This window comes from Engystomops pustulosus, chromosome 1 (genome assembly GCF_040894005.1).
Source record: "Engystomops pustulosus chromosome 1, aEngPut4.maternal, whole genome shotgun sequence".
NCBI lineage: Eukaryota > Metazoa > Chordata > Amphibia > Anura > Leptodactylidae > Engystomops > Engystomops pustulosus.
In genome coordinates, this window is record NC_092411.1 from 177,425,715 (window position 1) to 177,443,120 (window position 17,406).

Here is a 17,406-nt window from a genome sequence, read left to right on the forward strand (position 1 = left end):
TTCCATTTCATTATTAGAATTTAATAGGATGTCATTTTGACACTATAAGCATGTGTCAACCATCTGAAGCATGTAAATAATCCTGCACAACTAAACAAGTTATCAGTAATGCAGATTATCCAAAAGAAAAAAAGGTTATAAATTAAGACCATGTAAAAAGGTTGAATTCACAAGTACAAACTGAAAATCTAATGACCCAGACTTGATCAGCAAAATCCTTAGGATTATTGTCAAGAAACCAGTGACTGTAGGCATCTATAATCTTTTCTGAAGAGTGCTTGAGAAGTTAACATGCCGCTTACATGAACTCACAAGACATTTACACATCACTAGAGAAACTGCTGGAAACAATGTGGTCTTTAGGTACAGAGTTCAACATTTACTGCAAATTCATATTCAATTGAAACAGGGGTTCATATTAAAACACATAGAATATGCACTGTGATAGAGTTGCTCTCCATGTACGTACACAATTTGATTGAGTTTCAGTACTGATGAAGCATAAAATCCATTGCTCAACAATTTTTATGCATCTTCAGGACAGAAGTAAATGCCAGCACCAAGTGGCTCTCAAACCAAAAAATGCACTGCATTTTCATCTTCGCCATTAGTTTATCTAAATAGCTAAATTTACATTGTTTAGACCCTAAGAGGTCTGGCACTGAACTCCACCTCTTGGGTGGTCCTCATCATCATCATGATATGCTTCTCCATTGTAATGTGCACGCCTCTGCTGAGATGGATCAAATTCCATGAGCTCAACTTGCTCCATATCTTCATTCTCTTCAAAGACCTTCCTTGAAGGCAGAAGTTTTTCTAACAAAGGAAGCTTGTCAGCTGAAATGAAGCCACTGGAAGGAAAGTTTACCTAAATGAAAAGTAGAAATTGTAAAACCAGTGCCCACCATGCCAATTGCAATAACAGGCCCCCAAGTAATTATAAACCAGTATTTGGTTCCTTGAACAATAACCCCAAAATCAGAACACAAAAAAAAAAAAAAAAAAAAAAAACACACCTCACCTGAAATTCAACAATAAGACGTCCCTTTTCATATGGCCGACGATAGAGGGGCATACCTTCATTTAACACACATTTAATATCTCCATGTTTGACAATCTGACCTGAAAGCCAAAAGAATGTGTTACTTTACATTAAGTTTTAGAGCTTCCCAACTAAGCCAGATTGAAGAAACTCCTTACCAGGATGAGAAGTTATAATAATAGTTCTTGAATCCAAAGTCACGATGGGTTTTTGAAAGCCACATAAAGCCTCCACAAGTTCTATCTCCATGTGCATCAGAAGATCTTCTCCCCTCCTGCAAAATATGTAAAAACAACAAATTTGAAGGAATTGTCACACAATTATTCCTAAATTCAGAGGAGGATATGGGGGGAGAATTGTTGGGAGAGTACAATCCCAACTCAAATCACAAAAGGTCTGACAGAATAAAACCAGTGAACCAGATTAAAATGTTACTTTTAGTAATGCTTTTTAGCGCCACTATAATTCAAATTTATTGTGGCAAGTAATGCATCACATCTACACCTCCCTATGTCCTGTGACCAGGGTGCAATAATAATAATAAAAAAAAAAAAGTTGGAGTAGCACAGTGATGTAAGCGTTATGACCCAAATTAGGGTGCAAGTCTCAGCCAACAAGACTTGGTAAGTAAAGGTCTCCATAAAACATGCAGGGAGGCAGCATTCCTGGTGAAGAAAAGGCATTTATTCACCCAAAGTTAAGGTGCAACATTTCAGGCCCTCAATGGAGCCATTAGCATGCTTGAAAATGTGCTCAATGTTCCACAAAGCAGACTGCCCTCGTGAGACATGTCCATCAGGAAGAAGGCGACAGGGTAATGCAGTAACCACCGAATATGCAAGGCCTCATTGGACTCAACTCAGAAGAGTCACATAGAAGGCTACGATTTTTTAACTTTACAGCTATTTAGGGTTCGGGGCAACGCTTTTTGATAATACAACTTCAAGAAAAAACAAGTTACCAAGCAAAAAAAAAAAAAAAAAAAAATCTATATGTGGCAACCCTGTTGCATCTCATCTACTTAAACCCACTGTACCCAGCACAAAGACCCCTGTTCAAATACTTGCAGGAAATGCTAGTTACCTTAATGCTTTGCTGTATTAATTCCAGCAGCGCTCCATTATTAGAATGGAGCGGTATCAGATTTACATGACCGTGGCTTAATTGCAGCAGTGGCATGGGGTTTCTGCACTCATGATCAAAGACTGATGCACTAACGAGCCTTAAATTGAAATTTAGTGGTTTGACACACACACACACACACACACACACCTATGGAGATGCATGTGCCTCAGTGCACAGAAAATATTAGACAGACACATGTTGTCTGCGCATGAAGAAAAAAAAAAAAAAAAAGTGTGAAAAGCACCAATGGCCCCTAGCAAAGACATCACTGTGACGCATTGCATTTTAACGTGATATGCAACCCAAGAGTGAAAGAGGCCTAAATGTTGTATGTAAAGGTATAATCTCCAGCCACTCTGCTGAAGCAGCCAGGAACAGTCTCCAGCCACTTAGAAGGTCATCTGAACTTTACATCCAGCTGACATCAAACCAGGTGATGACACATCAGGCGCATGTGTAGTGCCAAGCTTGGGATGCCCAGCGGAGTGTGTGACACAAACCTGCTGCCAAGTGAAACAATGTTCGTGATCCACACAGTATATCCTCTGGTAAAGTACAGTATATACTATTGCGATCAACAGAATGGAGGGGAGGATTGTGCATTGTTTGTCCAGCAAACACTAGTGAGATATATATACACAATATGAAAAAGGGACTCAAATATATACAGAGCTGCTTGTCTAATACAACAGACTAGACATTAAAGGGGTATTCCCATTTCAGCAAATTACTGCTATTGTTTGTATGATGCAAAAATTATACAATTATCCATTATACTTTCTGTATCAATTCTAGATCTCCGCTTGCTGTCATACTATGAAAGCTTGTGGTTTACTTCTATTGGACAGACATGTGAAAGTTGTCACAGGTGCACAGCTGGTTATAGCCCACAGCCCTGATACAAACTGATTGTTAGTATTATAGAGTATTATGAGTGGATAACTCATTTACAAATGGTAATTCTAGTATTATTGGAATAGTTGCTTTACTATATTACTATATTTAAAATATCTTATGCATATTCATTTTTATTATTTTTACATTATATCTAATATTTTGACACCTTCTTGCATAGACATTTGTACATACCTAGTAAATGTAGCATGATCCTTCACGTCCAATACAATAATGATATCTCCTGGTTCAAGGCCTGGCTCCTGGTCACCTTCCCCAGAGAATGTGATCTTCTGACCATCCTTCATTCCTGTTTAGAATAATGCACAAAGTAAAATATCTCTCACAGATTCTCCCCCATCCCACATGCTGAACCTTTCATTTTAAGTAAAGATTTTCCCTGTAGTGGTATTGTTCCAAGCATTTTCCACTAAACATTATTAACCCCTTAACGACCTGGCCCCTTTTTTTTTCATTTTACTCTCCCCACCTTCAAAAATCTGTAAATAAGTGATGATATTGAACCCACCATATACTGCCATACTACAGTATGGCAGATTATGGGGATTTTCAAACTCATTCATGACAATGTGCATCTTCGGAAGACCTGAAGCTGAAATGGCGACCGACCGCCGCTCCCCTACGGCGTCATTCCTCAAAATGGGGGTGCCATCATCTTTTTGAAGCCACCGGCAAAGCTAGCAACGATCGCGGGAGTTACTGGCAATATGCAGCAAGGATTTCCCGGGTATGGAGAGGGCTCAGCCCATAAGCTCTCTCCATGCACCCACACCCATCGTTAAGGGGTTAAAAGGGTTGTATAGAATAAACAAACATGGCTTAATTTTTCCCTAAATACAGGAACAAACCTTTGTGTTTGCAGTTTTTTGGAAGAGTATCGACAGGTGTAGCACTATTTCTCTAAAGATTGCAGCAACAGGCTGCATATTCATTATATCTACCCATCACCTAACATTTACATTATTTTGAGTATCCCCTCCTATATTGTATAAAATAAAAACTTCTAACTACTGAGGAAAAAGAAAAAAAAAAAAAAAAAATCCACAGATTTGCCAGCCTGTATCCACAAACCTTTGTCGATGTGAACTTCAAGGATCTTCTTTTCTCTGACAATCTTTCTGCCATTGCAATTCTTACAGCGGTCTTTAGGATTGATTCTCTCCCCTTGGCCTTGACATTCTGGACATACAGACTGGATCTGCTGGACCATTCCTGGTCCTATTTGATGAATCCTAATTTGCATCCCAGAACCCCTGCAGTTCACACAGCACTCCACAGCTCCTTTTCTACCACCACGACCTGAAATTATATTTGCAGATACATCAAAATCTGGGCTGTGGGCAATAGAATACAACCCATTCAAATGTGTGCATCTTTTTGTGACAGTGAAGTCATATTAATTGCCACTTTAAGCCTTTGCAAACCACAGGGGAACATATTCTCAAGTCTACTATACATACCTTCACATTTGTCACAGATGGTGTTCTTCTGTAATGCCAATTTGCGTGTTGCCCCATTATATAGATCTTCCAGTGATACAGAGAGCTGGTGTACTACATTTTTACCTGCAAACCGTAAACAGTCTGTTAACATAACCACCTTGATAAAATCTGGGTCTGAGAAATGGTTTTATGCAATTATGAGTTTTACCTCTTCGTTCCCTTTGCATTCTGCCACCTCCACCAAAGAACATATCAAATATGTCCATAGGAGACCCAAATCCTCCACCACCCATTCCTCCTTCCTTGATGGCCTGTTCACCACCCTTGTCATACAAGTCTCGCTTCTTTGAATCAGAAAGTACCTCATAGGCTTGGGAAATCTGTTTAAACTGGAAAATGCATTGACAAACACCATGTTAATCTTGAAACACTGGCAAACAATTAGTTGTTATACTATTTTATCCCTATTAAGATTGGAATTAACATTACCAGACAGAAAATAAAAAAACAGCCCCACAACAACTTATCCTGTTTACAGTATGAATAAAGTAAAGGACATGCATTAGTGCTGACGCTTCATTCAAAGTCTATGGGATTCACACAGAAAGAGCACATGACTGGGCACCAGAATATGTTTTCCTGATCCATGTGGGTGCACACAACGGCATTTAGGGGATTACATGTACCATCTATCCGATTTTCAGCCGCACTTGTTATGGGGTCCTTATTTCCCTATGTGACACTTTCTAGTCTTTTTAGGGAATGTATTTGGCCACAGAATCAAATGAAAAAGAGGCACATGCTGCGCTGATGCTACAAGAAGGTGGTCCTGTTCTGGAGATAAGGTGGGTCCCAGAAGTTGCTCCCCCATCTTATTGAAATATTTTTTTTATGGTGCTAAACATGCAGTTTGCTTAAAATCTGTCCCATCAGTTGGAAATGCTATGGAAGCTTTCCGTCACTGTTCTTGGACCTTCATGATAGTCCTTGTGGCTTCTAAAGATAATGCAAGCTCAAAAGATTGGAAAAAATTCTCAATACCCACCTTAAGTTGCACATAACACAAGAAAAGTCATGGTCAATCCAGTTACAAAACATGATGAATACACCAACCTTTTCTCCTTCATTGGGATTCTTGTCAGGATGGTATTTTAGTGCAAGTTTTCGGTAAGCCTTTTTGAGCTCTTCTGGGGTAGCATTAGGTTTAACCCCAAGAACATCATAGTACCCGGTTTCAACCACCATTTTTATTCAGATATCTTCACTTTCTCAACTGCAAAAAGAAAACCAGGTCTGTTACAGCTGCTGCCATCAGTGTGTTGTAGTAATGCCAAGATAATGGTGTGCTAAGCAATGAAGATGGAGAATACACCCAGTGTTACCACAAGAGGCACAGCAACATGAATATTCACCATAGATCAAAATGACAGAACCATGTATGATTGCTTTGACATTTCAGAAATGATGCGAATTCCATTGATAAACATTTGAAGGATTAAGGGGTACACAAATGCTACTTGGCATGCGTTTCATTTTCATTTCCAAATGCATTGCAAACGTGAAGCAGGCCTAAAATAATGCGGTTTTACTCATGTTAGGGTATATTTGCAATTACTGAAGTTTGGGAAATTGTAATCTCCAGTGTACACATTATTCACTGTTGGAAGTAGAGGAGCATAAACAGAGCTCTGTGGCTGAACATTAATATGGAGGCACCGTTGATATGAACCACAATCAACCGTGTTGCCCAGGGTAAACTGTTACGACGGGCAACATCAAAACTTTGGCCATTAAAAACCCCAAAATACTTAAAAATGGTTCCAACAAAGGGCAACAGGCACAATCAGAACTCACACTCAGTTGGTGACCAGTTTGACAACAGTGGGGAAGCTCTGTTGCCAGTTGCTAAGGGCAGCCAGTATCTATAAACAAATACAAAAATAGCCATGTCCAATTATTGTTCATCTACATTAAAGTAAATCTGAGATTGACTAATCCCACAGCATGCAGTGGAAGGGAGCAAAGTGGTTTTTCCTTTCTCGTTATCCCATCGCAGCATAATCTGCCTTCTTCCCCTTCTGCAGCTCCTGTCAGGGAACACTCCTGACTTCCATTTTGACTTACTGAGCCAAATGGAGCTATGGCAAGTCATTATCAAAGGGATCTTAAAGAGGTGCACAACCCAGGAAAACTCAGAACATTTCAGTTCATAAGTGTGATGTTTTTAAGTTTGTCCCAGTAAATCCAGAGCGAGTCTGCTGGAACAAACTGTCACTGGCAACAGCCCTAGTAACCGCTTCCATTTCTTTGTTGATCAGGAAGATGCACATCTCAGCCTGTATAGTGTGTGTCTATGGCAGCCAAAATATAGCCTAGGGCTCATTCAGACACATATAATGGGCACCAATTGTAGCTGGATATTGGTCCCATTGATACCAGGTCACTGAGAAACATAGGACATGTCATGGCGCCAGGTTTGCTCTATGGAGATGAGAGGGGTGAGCAGCACTCATCCCTCCACCTCCCCAGCACAAAATTGTCTGAATGTACTCAGAGCTACATTCCCTGTGTTTATACAGATCTGAACCCTTCCTGCCTGACAATGATATTTAAGAGCACTATGTATTTATAGGTAATCTGTTGCTTAGACAATACTATAGCCACAGTGCAGAAAGGTAAAACTCACTGTAGAAAGCCAATGGACACGACCGCCAGGGAGACGTATGTACGGCTGCAAGCTTGCGGACATGTCCTATCTTTCCCCGTGTTACGGCGCTGTGTATCACTATGGAGAGGGGTCAGCACTCCTCCTCTCCATCGCGGCAGACCTATACCCCCTGGGCATAAGTTTGCATGGATATGGCCTTAGACTCGCACAGATCTAAAAGCTGCTACTACAAGCAATTATTCACAACACACCATTTAAAAAAAAAATAAAATCTCAGACCACAAATGCTATGAGGATGCCTTCACACATGGCGCTCTGATGGGCGCGCATTTCACGTTACTATGGACTTGGCTGCTTCAAAGCATAGAGACATGAACCACTAAAAAGTCTGCAGCTGAAGTAAAGGTCCCTAAATTCTGATGTCACTTGTGCTGCTGGTATAGAGAGAATATCAAGTCTGTATTAGCCCCCAACACCTGGTGAAGGGCAGCACAGTACACCTGGCTTCACCCCTCAGATGCCAAGTAAAGCAACCCCCAACTTTACACATCCTTCCCTCAAAATGGCAGCAGGCAAAGGGGTAGCAATAGACTTGGGGCCCTAAACCCTTAGCGGTATCGTCATGCTGATGGTTTTTGTGATCCCAAACAGACAGCTTCCTATAAAGGTAGGACATGGAGACTGTGTGGACAAATAGACAATAGAGATGGTAATGAGTCACAAGCCCAACAACCAAAGTGGCCATTGTCTCATTACACAAGCAATGAGCACTATGTCTCAGGCCGCACACATGGAAGCGTGTTACATTTATGGCCACTCACATGGATGGTCGTAAGATGATCCCTCTAACACACCCAATAACTGTAACCGGGGGATACAAGCCCAGTGCCGGGTCTACAGCCTTGACCCCCTGCCTGGAGGGCGGTGATGAGGTACACTAGAGGGGCGGTAATCCTGGATGGTAAAAGACCCGATCCCCTCCCCCACCCGGGAAAGAACGGGCTCCAGCGACCCCCCTGGAGAGGCGCTGCGCGGCGCTGGGCACCGTTATCGGCTGTGCGGTGCTTACTCCTCATAACAGAGTCTAGTGATGAGCTGCCATTATAGACAACCCTTCCTGTGTGACAGGGAACTCCACCACACAGCGGCGGAGTACCACTAAAATGTCCGTCACACGCAGCGACCTATTCATGTCTGAGATCCGCAGCAAATAGTGTGTACCGGGAGCGGCAGCCGCACTCACCAGCTGGTCTACGCTTCCTCCGACCTTGCTTCTTCCCCAGTAGCTTCTGGAAAGATCGAGCGAAAGAGCCGCATCCGGGAACCTATGTGAGAGAGGGGGCGGAGTGATGGAGTGGTGACGTCTGTAATCCGGAACCGGCTCTCGACGTTTGATCCCGCCCTCCAGATTCTTCGTAGCGCTCCTTGGCGTTTGGAACGCAACGCCTGTACGTGCTATTCATCAAAGTACCCGGGGATAGAACAGCAGGCAGGGGATGGCACGTGACTCTGAATGAGAAAACCTGGTGGGAGCTATAGTATCACGGCCTCCACGTGCTTTACGGTCCTAGGTGTGATCCCAGCCTTGCGTATTGTATTACTGAGGTATATGGATAAATATGGCGGGTTAGGGTTGGATATAGACATTCCTATGCTTGTTTACATATATTCTCGGTGAAATACTGAGCTAGTCCTATCTCCCTGCCGTATTTATGGCAGAGCAAAGGAGGCTTTCTTTGCCACTTTGGTTTTCTGCCATCTTGGTTCTTTCTTCCAAAATGCAGCCCACCTTTCCCATGCATCTGGCTTACCAGAGACCGAGGATGGAGTTTCTCTTGGGGCAGCAGGAGCGCTGATGAATAGTATAGTATATGGATCACAAGGATTGGTTAGGTCATGTTAATTGGGTTGTCTGGGATTTATAAAAATAATTGTATACATGGCCTGGAGTGGGGGTGATATATAAAAATAATAAAGTATGTATACTTGCCCCCTCCTGCACTCCACTGCCATGTGCCTTAGTTTCAGGCTATAGCAGGCTACTGCCAACCTCAGTAATCAGAGAAACTTTATCTCAGCGCTGTGTGGGGCCCCTCGTGTTTCATGTGATGCGTAATGGGTAAGGCAGGACCTGACCATTACAACAGCCTGCAGCAGCAAGTTTCAGTCTCCCTGCTCTTAAGGCCCCATGCATTCTGGCCGTATAAACGGTCGGAATATGACCCCATGCATTCCAATGGGCAATACGCCCATCCATGTACATAGCCGTATTGTCCATCATACCGTACGAGAGCTGTATAAAAATATAGGGCATGTCCTATTTTCCACCGTATTTCCGTTCCGTACGACCCATAGAAGTCAATAGGAACGTACCAAATACAGGCTAAATACATGCTACATAAAGCTGTACACCTTATGCTGCCGTATATACATGCAGTATCCAGAACCCGTGAGAGGTGCAATCTGTCAGCCACTGTATTTTATATGAATACAGTGCAAAACATTGACATACTGTTGCAGTATGCCCCGTATTTACTGCCAGAATACAGCAGTATATACAGAACAGAAAAGTCCATACGGTCATGTGCATGAGGCCTAAAGCACATTTACCATTTGTTTTACTGATGGTATACTTGTCTTGCTAAGAAGGAACGATAATCCTCCGTCTTCTAATCACTCCAACGGTTTCTATGCAAGTCCCGCCTGTCATCTGCTCTATGCACTCTGGACAGGCAGGGCTTAAAACGTACAGGGGAGTGAATACATTAAAATAAAAGGCGCTCCGGTGAAGTAGCCGGAATGCCCTAGACTAATTAGCATAACTTTCATTACTATATATGGCTGTGATCGCAGTATATAGAATTATGATAAAAGAAGGCCTGAGGAACGATGTTCTTATTAGGACACATCTACCATCAGTAGAACTCATGGTAAATGTCCTTTTTAAGGGGTTGTACCAAATTTTATTGTTATCGCCTATCCACAGGATAGTGGATAACTATCTACATGAGCACAGGGGTCCCATTGTCACTAGTTGAATGATGCAGCGAGTTGGCAGGAATTCCTGCTGCCTGTCTCATGTTCTGCAGCAAATGCGAAACTTTATCAAGAAAGTATCCCTATTTGGGATTTATACATACGCTTGTTAAAATTTTTATAATTGGCTAACACCATTAAAGGGGTTGTCCGAGTTTTCAAAAAAAAAATATATGTGGCCGGGAGCGGGCTGCCTAAAACAATAAAGCTGTACTTACCTTCCGGTGCCCTCCTGTATCCAGCGCTGCTGCCGGTCCTTTCCGGGCGCCATGTAAACAAACATGGCCGCCGGAGCAGCGCTGCATTCAGCTTCCGGCCGGACCCGACAACCTTCCGGCCCCCATACATAATGCTGTGTATAGGGACGGATAGGCGTACCCGGCCACGGCCGTCCGGAAGCTGAATGCAGCGCTGCTCCGGCGGCCATGTTGGTTTACATGGCGCCCGGACCGGAGCGACAGCAGCGCTGGATACCGGAGGGCACCGGAAGGTAAGTACAGCTTTATTATTTTAGGCAGCCCGCTCCCGGCCACATATATATATATATTTTTTTTAAACTCGGACAACCCCTATAAATAGTGACCTATAAATGGACAGAGGTATACACAGCGTTGCCTTTTTAATGCTGTGGAATTTAAACACTCCAACTAACACATCTGTCATATATGCACCTACTACTTGATTGCAAATATACATGATACTGGAGCAGTGTGAGAGACACTCATGTTCCTGCAGTGTATCCTCCGCTCTGTTATGGTAATATACTATCTTCTTATATTTCTCTTTTTTTAGATACTTTTCCTATGATTCCTTAGTACTGCATCACAAGGGCAGATTAGTGCTATACCATCTGCATTTGGGGGGGGGGGGGGCACTGTTGGTATCCTCCTTCTTGGAGATTGCATTCCTTCTGTCTGCTTTCTCTATGCTTTCAGGACCTTTGGAGGTGCCTTCAAAGGTCCTGAAATGGCTCTTGTGTACATATGTTTTGAGAGCATTATCAGTTGTATATGGATTTCATGGGTGAATGTTCTTATCGGTATAAAATTTGAAGGACGGTTTGGGTGGCCGTAGCCCCCTAGAAGGCTTGGGCCCTGAGCTATCGCCCAAACCGCATCATATGTTGAAGAATTGTATTGCAGCTTTGCAGAATAAAAGTGTTCATCTTATTTTGGTCTGTATGATAAATAGGATATTGTCATCTGATATTCTATATATACCTGTGGTTGGAGAAAACTATGAATCAAGGGTGTTAAAGGCCATTTAAACAGCATTTTTAAAAGCAGCGACTTATGCTGCATTTCAAGTTATACATATGGAATATTTTGATGCCCTTACTGAATTATCTGCTATATAGCCAGTTTTATGGGCTAGCCCAGAGCCAACCATTTGTATATGTATACTTGACTGGACTTTCTGCAGAATTTAGTAAATCTTGAAGCCCCTTGTGTGAATTAGCCTGCCCTGCAAAAATCTTTCAAAAGCAATTAGAACATGGGCATTAGGACTTGAACAAAACCTAGGGATGTCTGTGATTATCGTATTCCCTGTCAGGAATATTCCAAGCAGGAAATTAATAATGGATTATGTATGTCTTTGCAATAATTTTCAGGTTATTCAATATTCTCTAAACTTTTCCAAGCACTACCATGTTTGACTGCTGGTTGGTGAGTAAAGAAAATGTGTCCCGCAGAATCAGATTACCTCATGCTGAGCCCATATTTATTGGCCGAGGACCAGAGACACAAATAGTGGACAAGAAATGTTCCCGTCAACAAGGTAATTCTTATACTTTGGGAAAATAAAATTGTGCTTAGCATGTTTGTGGTTGCTTATTTCCTCGTGTTTTTACACTAACACATTTCCTAATACAAAATTTAACAGCATATTTCAGTATTGAAAGGCAGCAATTTTAACTTTTTAACCCCCTGTATGTGAACTGCTGCCTGTGTTACGCCTTCATGACATGATCCCTGTCAGAGCTTTGCATTCATTACTGAAAACCAGGTGCCCACTGTAATCCATTCCTGGGTAACTAAGCCAACCCCTGAGGCCGTGTTCACATGTGGCGTTTGTTACGCTTTGAAACGCACTACAACAGCTGAGGATAGTTGGCTAATTACATTCCTGTTAACACTTCAGTTAAAATTTGTTTACACAATGTTAACACTGTATTAACAAAATGTTAATATTAACGCATAGTTAAAATTGCATTTGATTAGTGTTTAGACCGGTGCAGAGTAGAACTAGACAGCTTTATCCCTCTGTCTGATGCTGGATGATTTATCTGATGCAGTATAAGACTGATTATTGGTACTTTGCACCTTTGTCTAGTCTGCTGCATTACAACATTGAATTTTGTGGTGCACAGACTGAATATTTTGGCTCACGGTTTATTTGTGGTGCAGACAGACAGGGTATTTGGTGAAAACTTTGCCATTTTCAACATTCAAACTGTTCCACATAAATTAGTTACTAACATTTACCATATCAATGTTTTGCGTTCTTTTGCTTTATTACGACTTTAGGTAGTCCTTTTAATAGCAACCCCCGCAAATCACCCCATTTTAAAAACTTTATCCTCAGCAAGGAAACTTATTGTATTTTATGGAAATTAAAACCAAATGGAGTGGCTACTTGGAACTTTCCAATTTTGTCAATGATTTATACATTTAGCAGTAGAATTTACAAACACAGAATAATAGGAGAAAATGCTGCATCTCAGAATTTGTTGTGTGGTTTCTCATGAGATATCGGACACGCAGACTCAACTTGCTGTTTGGAAAAAGCTCAGAAGGGAAGGAGCACCATTGATCCTTAGTAGGGCAGATTTTGCTTACGACTTTGCTTGCGGTGGTGGCCAAGGCGTGGTACCTATTCGTAAGGCTGAGACGCAGTCGTGGACTGGCTGGAGGTCAGGACAGGCGGCACAGGATCAAAGTCAGGAACAAAGCAGAAGGTCAGGGCTGCAGCAGAGGAGCGTAGTCGGGAACGGAATCAGGGTCACAAAGGGAGGGAGGCCGGGGACAGGGAGACGGAGACATACTTTCTCTAAGGCACAGGGCACGACGATCCGGCAGGGATCACAGGAAGATGCCGGCTATTTAACAGGTCAGAGGCTGGCCAGTGCCAATTATCGGCACACCGGCCCTTTAAATCCTAAAGAGCCGGCAAGTGCGCACGCCCTAGGAGGCGCAGACGTTGAAGCGTGAGAGGCAAGTGTGGCTGCAGCTGACACAGAGGGGCACCTGTGACACCTGGTTTCTGGCGACTAGACTGAGTATGGTCATTTTATCTCTTATCCATCCATCAGGCTTTATGTCCAGAGGCTCCTCTACAGACAACATTATTTGGGTACAAGTAATAATACAGCTGGGATAAAGATGCGGAGAGAATTGGGCACTAGCCTTTCTAGACAGTACAAAAGCATTCAATTTCAGTTTTAATTTCGTCCCTAATTCCCTTAAATGGATGTCCATCCTATGCAAGTCCCCGAGCAGTAGTCTGCTATTTAATAGCATACTTGCCTCCGAATTTCACCTTGCGGGACTCGCAAAGGATGCCCATTATCCCCTATTCTATTTGCACTTGCGATAGTCTCTAGCTATTAAATTCAGAGGTGACCCAAAGTATGAAGGGATAGCTGTAGGGGGCAGAGAGGATAGTCTGCTAATATGCCGATGATATGGTTCTTCCTTTTTAACCTGGCTTCTACACTACCTAGAGCTATGGAAATTATTAACATGTTCTGGGCCTACAGATAAAATAGTCCAGATCATTCTACATGCCTTTAGATGCCTCCCCCTGGAGGGGACCAGACACTTTGTCTGGGCTGCAGTGGTTAGCCAGTTTAAGCACTTGGGAATAATGGTTGCTAAAATTCACCAACAATCCTTACAACACCTTACGGATCCCTTGTTAACATGCCCAGAACAAAATACAATGCATGGAAATCACAGCCCCTTTCGATAGCTGGCCGCATAAATCTGGTGAGGATGATAAACTTACCAAAAGGCTTATATATTCTGCACCACACCTGAGACCAAAATATCCTATTGGAGGAACTCAACATTGCCACATTTAGAAACCCTGGAAGGGATGGAGGGCTGGAAGCGGGCACACTCTAGACCAGTGATGGCGAACCTTTTAGATACTGAGTGCCCAAACAACAACCAAAACCCACTTTTATGTCGCAAAGTGCCAACATGACAATTTAAGCAGTAACCTATTGATCTCTGCTGTAGCACAAGTTTCAATCATATTGGTGTCTTGAGGACACCAATACAATAGAAAGATGGAGAAATTTGGATTGTAGCTTCCCTCCAGGGTCCCCTGAAGAGGAAGAATCAGGGGACCCAAAGCAGGAGCTCCAACGATCCATCTCTGTCCACGCCTTCTCGCTTCTCCTGTAGTCCTGGCAGCCAAGTAGGTGTCACTCTAAAATAGCACTGAGTGTGGCGCATCCTCAGTTGTCTTGGACTGCAGGAGGAAAACTTGAGTCCTATCTGGTAAATTCTGTGCTGGGTGCCCACAGAAAGGGCTCCGAGTGCCACCTCTGGCACCCGTGCCATAGGTTTGCCACCACTGCTCTAGACAATTTCCCCCACAATTGTCACTAATATCTAAATATTGATTATAATCTATAAAACTCAAGGTCCACCAGGCTTAATTTCAGTTTTATACACACACCTGATCATGCAAAGGGCATAACATTTTCTACCACACGTCTTAACCCCTTACTATTACGGCGCGTCAAGTGTCTGTGCATGGAGAGAGCTCACGGGCTGAGCCCTCTCCATAGCCAGTAAGTCTTTGCTGCATATTGCAGCAAAGAATTACAGGTAACACCCGCGATCTGTGCTAGTACCGATCACTGGTGTTATCTGTAGTATGGCAATATATGGTAGGATCGATCAGACAACCTAGGGATAAAGTACTCTAGGGCAGTGGTGGCGAACCCATGGCACTGGTGCCAGAGGCGGCACTTGGAGCCCTCTCTGTGGGCACCCAGGCCATCACCCCAGCATGAAGTTCACCAGACAGGACTCAAAGAATCTTCCTACAGAATCTTCCTACAATGGTAGTCGAATTTGCCCTCCTCCTTTCAACTGTGTTGGTGTCTTTAGGAGGCTGAACGAGTGAAAGTTGTCAAAGAACAAGGAGAAATAAATTTCTGCTTAAATTGCTGTGCTGGCATTTTGCAATAAATAAGTGGCTTTTGGTTGAAGTTTGGGCACTCAGGCTCTAAAAGGTTCGCCATCACTGCTCTAGGGTGTCTAAAAAATAGTAAAAATAAAAAACCTAAAAATTCAAATCACCCCCCCTTTCCCTAGAAGTCATATAAATAAACAGTAGAAATCATAAACCGGTTAGGTATCACAGCATCTGAAAATCCCGATCTATCAAAATATAATAGCAATTTCTCACTGCGTTTAACCCCATAACCGAAAATAGCGCCCAAAGTCAAAAATGGCACTTTTTTGCCATTTTGATAAACATATAAAATTCTATAAAAAGTGATTAAAAGGTCATCCAGTCCTAAAAATGGTAGCATTGAAAACGTCATCAAAAGTTGCACAAATTGACACCACCCACGGGTGTGCCTGGGACCTGAGACACAGGCATATGTCACTCACATATAGTAAATGGGTAAAGTACGTACCACTGCTTGTCCTAGATGTGGCTCCCTGGAAGCTGATTTTATGCACATATGATATGGGAATATACTCCAATAGCACAGTTTTGAAAGTGTGGAAAAGATTTCTTCGTTAGACTCGCTGACTGTTCCGTGTGTACCCGAGGTATGCCTCCCCGGGCTCTTGTCGGAGGAGGAATGGACCCTCGCATTTTTCTACAAGAGACATTTTTCATAGCAAGAAACTGTATAGCACTACAGTGGTATGATCCAAACTTGCCAACATTACAAACATGGAAAGGACAAAATAATGAAATTCTGTAGGAGGTAGTGATGTATACACAATGAAACTTGGACTGATCTGGGGCGTATGGTGTGAGGCTATTAAGAGGCTAGTACTTGAGATGCCACTCTGGTCACATGATGTGAACTGTGACCAGTAAGGAGACATAAGGCATGGGGTGGATTAGATGGGAGGGGCTGGCTGAGAAGGACACCCCCCCCCCCAATCTGATGCCAGGTAATGTAAGATCAAAGGTGATTTATGTGAATGTAAGCGAAACAATTTTTAGCTAAAAGAAGGGTGTCAGTCAGTTAATAGAGCTCTGTATATGTGCAAATGTGCTGACAGGTTCCCTTTAAGTGCTACTCTATATCCTTATACTTTTCATAAAAGTAATTTAATAATGAACTTCAATCACGCTCTTATAACCCACCTATCTAGGAAAGCCAATCACATTCCCTAACTGCATGAAACCCTCCACCCAGACTACCATCCAGACCAGATCTCCCAGTCAGTGTAGGAGATGTGAATGCTGCCCTGGCCTCTGTGCTCTGCAGCTGATCAACCCCTCATACTGTAAATACTGGAAAATTAGCTCTAGGGTAGGAAATGCAGCCGCTAGTCTAACAAAATGTCCAGCATCAAGTCCACAGCAGATGCCCCCTTTAGAGAAATGCCTACAGGAGAAGCTCCCCTTTCACAAAATGTCCGCTCCAGATGCCCCCCTTCTACATGGCGTGGAGGTGCACTGCGCAAGAATTTGCGAATATTTCACTGCTTCAACGCGAGAAAACTGGAGTGGAAGCAGTAGGGAGCTAGACACTCGGCTACATATAAATCTACATTAAATAGCACCTGCAGAATCAAAGTTTCATTTCACGAGTTTTGATTTGCTTTGCATTGTAATTATGTTGCATTGTGTTGTAATGGTACAAACCTTTTGTATTGTAAGACATATATTGTGCATTGGCTTTTGAAAAGCAAGTATTGTACTAGCTGCAAGCGGTAGAGACTCTGTAAGCACTTGCAGGAAGAATATTTTTACATTGTCACTAAAATGTATGGGTGTACACACTATAACTACATGTACTGCAAGTGTTTTTTTCTGTTATGATGTTCTTATAAAACGGCTTAAAAAAAGTGACGATGGAGCCTAGCCCAAGGCCCATTAGTGGCCAATGTAGAAACCTGTGTGGGTGGATAAAAATGTGGAAATGTTCAAGGCGTATAAATACTTTTTGCATATGATTACAGAGATGC

The 17,406-nt window shown here is 42.6% G+C and overlaps 2 protein-coding genes across 7 annotated transcripts in view; one reads left to right on the forward strand and one right to left on the reverse strand.

Annotated features, from left to right (window-relative positions):
• DNAJA1 (DnaJ heat shock protein family (Hsp40) member A1) lies at positions 1–8,595 on the reverse strand. Its single transcript, XM_072113957.1, has 9 exons — positions 8,436–8,595; positions 5,638–5,797; positions 4,733–4,913; positions 4,543–4,647; positions 4,154–4,381; positions 3,257–3,371; positions 1,201–1,316; positions 1,022–1,122; positions 1–868 (listed from the first exon to the last, which is right to left on the reverse strand). Exons 2-9 carry the CDS (start codon positions 5,767–5,769, stop codon positions 647–649), a joined length of 1,200 nt encoding a protein of 399 aa, XP_071970058.1. The 5' UTR covers positions 5,770–5,797; positions 8,436–8,595; the 3' UTR covers positions 1–646.
• APTX (aprataxin) overlaps positions 8,496–17,406 on the forward strand; it is a 21,136-nt gene continuing 12,225 nt past the window's right edge. Inside the window, exons 1-2 of one of the 6 annotated variants that reach the window (XM_072113963.1) lie at positions 8,496–8,640; positions 11,871–12,007. In XM_072113963.1, coding sequence (XP_071970064.1) covers positions 11,878–12,007 — 130 coding nt within the window. In that variant the 5' untranslated portion in view covers positions 8,496–8,640; positions 11,871–11,877. Of the gene's footprint in view, positions 8,798–11,840; positions 12,008–17,406 lie in introns of all 6 variants that reach the window. The other 5 variants (XM_072113960.1, XM_072113959.1, XM_072113958.1 and 2 more) reach the window with 5 other exon arrangements.